The sequence below is a fragment of the Drosophila miranda genome (genome assembly GCF_003369915.1).
Source record: "Drosophila miranda strain MSH22 chromosome Y unlocalized genomic scaffold, D.miranda_PacBio2.1 Contig_Y3_pilon, whole genome shotgun sequence".
Classification (NCBI taxonomy): domain Eukaryota; kingdom Metazoa; phylum Arthropoda; class Insecta; order Diptera; family Drosophilidae; genus Drosophila; species Drosophila miranda.
The window spans coordinates 7,057,254-7,060,280 of NW_022881625.1; the positions used below are offsets into that span (position 1 = coordinate 7,057,254).

A 3,027-nucleotide genomic window follows, 5' to 3' on the forward strand; every position below is an offset into this window, starting at 1 on the left:
GAATTATCAAAGTAAAAACACCCGATTGCATAAGTTCACCCCAATTAGTCGAGGCACCGACGCCACCCCGCCCCGAGTCCACGCAGCCGTTTCGTATACACGACGAGCGACGCCCATTCTAGCCCCGATCCACCTCTCTACGATAGACCGCCCCTGACGACGCCCTTAAGGTTCCATCCAATTTCCACAAATTTCTTGTGGATTGACCCTGGACGTGACTGAGCTTGCCTCAGCCTGAAATAGGTCCATCACAGTTTTTAGGAGAAAAAATGAAATTGTTTTCTTGATTCTGGCTATAATAATAATACGATCCAATTCAGATTCTGCAGTCTAAAAGATATGGTCATTCTCTACGATTTGGTTTTATCGTATTTTTAAAAATGTGGATGCCACAGATTTTCGTCCTTTGTGGGGGCGGAAGTGGGCGGGGCGAAGTTTTGAAATAGTTTTGTAGCAGTGACATATCACAAACGTCTGGATCCAAAACATCGTTGCTCTAGCTCTTATAGTCTTTGAGCACTAGGCGCTGAAGGGGACGGACAGACGGACGGACGGACAGACAGACAGGGCTCAATCGACTCGGCTATTGATGCTGATCAAGAATATAAATACTTTATGGGGTCGGAAACGAATCCTTCTGGACGTTACACACATCCATTTTCACCACAAATCTAATATACCCCAATACTCATTTTGAGTATCGGGTATAAAAACATGTCAGCAACAAATCTAATTTGACATGACACATGGACTAATAGGCACCGTAATCTTGTTTGCGATAGCAGAGCACTTTGGCGGTCAAAGAGGTTACTTTTCACCCCACCAGCCCACCGAGACACCACCCCACCAGACCCACTGAACGCCTTGGGCCGCATTAAAAATATTTTTGAATACATTTATGTGTAGATCAAAGTGCATTCCATTAAATTAAACTATTCATGGGTGCCTACTATGCCGTTTTTCTCTGAGTGTATCCTCTGTTTTGAAATTTATAATTTTCAGGGAACCAGCTTGGCCTTGGAAAACTCGTAACCTTGTGCTCGTACTTTACACCAGACTATCAGTTCACTCTGCAACAACAGGCAATCAGAATTGTTGAATAAAGCACGCACACATACTGTAAAGCCAGGCCGAGGCTGCTGGCTGAAATACCCTTCAGAATGTCGAATGCCAACCCCAGTCACAACAACGAGCAGCCCCCAGCCGCCAAGAGGCAGCGATTGTCAGATGTTGCAATTAAAGATGAAAGTACTTTGAATGAGATTTCGACTACTATGGACAGCAGTGAGGGTGAGGTCGGCGGGTCCTCGGGTGGTGGCGTCTCCAATCTTCGCGAGCGACTGCATAACATACTGGTGTGCGTTGTGTGCCGCGAGGTTCCACAACCACACGACTTCTATCAGTGCAGCCATGGGCATATCATGTGTGAGGATTGCAAGACCGCCGTTCTGGCTGTTGCCATCTTCAATAACACGCGTTCCTGCTGCCCCATTTGTCGATCGCTCATTAGAAACTACGATCAGGAGCAGAATCTAGTGGTGCGCCAGACCCTCTGTGAGCTACCCATCAGCTGCCCCAGCTGCAATGACCAGTTCTCAGATAGGAAAGATCTCTCAAGACACTTGGAGTTCGTTTGTGAGGGGCGTGTGGTTTGCTGCAAGTACCACTGCCTGGGCTGTTCCTGGAAGGGCCCCTACAAGGACAGCGTCTCACATGATTCCGACTGTGGGTTTCCCCAGAAGCAGGGAAAGGAGATCCTAGATATTCTGCTGCATGTCGAGGACAAGGAGCTTGGGGCCCAAAAGCCCGTGTTGCAGCTCCATCGGGTGCTGAGTGCTAGCCGGGTGGAATTTTTCACCTTGAAAATGAAGTGGATACACCGCTCAGAGGATTTACAACCACGGACCCTCGAGTCTGAGGTAAGGTTTTGGAGAACCAGAACTCGTCTGCAGCATACCTCTGATGATCTCTTGTCCCGATCCACACAGACGATTCGTGCCTTTGAGGAGGATTGGGTGCTGCGTCTACGTCTGAAAAGAGCTGGGGAAAAAATCACCGTCAGCGGCCAGCTGTTGCTATCGACTACCCCACGAGTGTCCCTCATGGTCGACCATTTGATCCAGATGCCGCAGAGTGTCTGCAGCGCCAAGCAGCTGCACGACATACGCCCGCGTATCTACCGCCATATTTTCGATTCAACCAGCAAGTGCGCAAACCGCCAGGAGCTTCCCTTGGCGGGACCTCAGGCCCTGTACCGGCTGTTTGGCATGACCCGGATCCAGCTCCGTTTGTGGATGTTTTTGCATTATTGAGCTGACGCTAAAAACCATTAAATTGTAGTTTAAACCTTTATTGGGCACATCTTTTGATTTGATTTTTAAATTTGTTGCTTTAGAGCTGCATTTTTAGGGTTTGGGCGCCTTCTGGATCTGCTCGTTCACAGTGTTGGAGAACTTCTGGAAGGCAGCAAGACCTTCTTCAGCAGCAGCCTTGGCCTTATCTTGGAAGAAGCAATCGAGTAAATTAGGCATACGTTTTTGTCTGGTCTGTTAGTGTCGGCTAGACTTACCTTAACGCTATCCTCGTTGTCCTTGACCTTTGCCAGCAGGTCGTTGAGCTGAGCCTCAACTGGCTTGGTGGGCTCCTCACGAGGCACGCGAGCACACATGCACACCTGAAAGCAGAGTAACAGTAAAACCACAATCAGTCACTGTTCCTTTTCGACCACTTCTATCTCCACTTACGGCGAACAGGGCGAATAGGAAGAAGATCAAAGCAATCTTGGCCATTTTTGGTTTTTAATTTGTTTTACTGGTGCTGCTCTTTACTGAAGAACGTTGACTTGAGTACTCATAGCGACAGCTCGTTTTGCATCGCAGCCGAAATGAAACCGAGAGCCGGGCTTATCACCGGCGCCACTATCAAGGTCAAGTGCTTAGAAGCGTAAGTCCCGGTCCGCTCAGATAAGAGAGTGGAGTGAAGTAGAGTGCTCAAAGTAGAGTTATAGACTATGTAGTTTACGACGTA

The 3,027-nt window shown here is 48.3% G+C and overlaps 1 protein-coding gene across 1 annotated transcript; it reads left to right on the forward strand.

Annotated features, from left to right (window-relative positions):
- Positions 1 to 1,024: 1,024 nt before the first annotated feature.
- LOC108153682 (cysteine and histidine-rich protein 1 homolog) lies at positions 1,025 to 2,352 on the forward strand. Its single transcript, XM_017283800.2, has 2 exons — positions 1,025 to 1,919; positions 1,989 to 2,352. The coding sequence occupies exons 1-2, from the start codon at positions 1,161 to 1,163 to the stop codon at positions 2,310 to 2,312; spliced, it is 1,083 nt and encodes a 360-aa protein (XP_017139289.2). The 5' UTR covers positions 1,025 to 1,160; the 3' UTR covers positions 2,313 to 2,352.
- Positions 2,353 to 3,027: the final 675 nt, after the last annotated feature.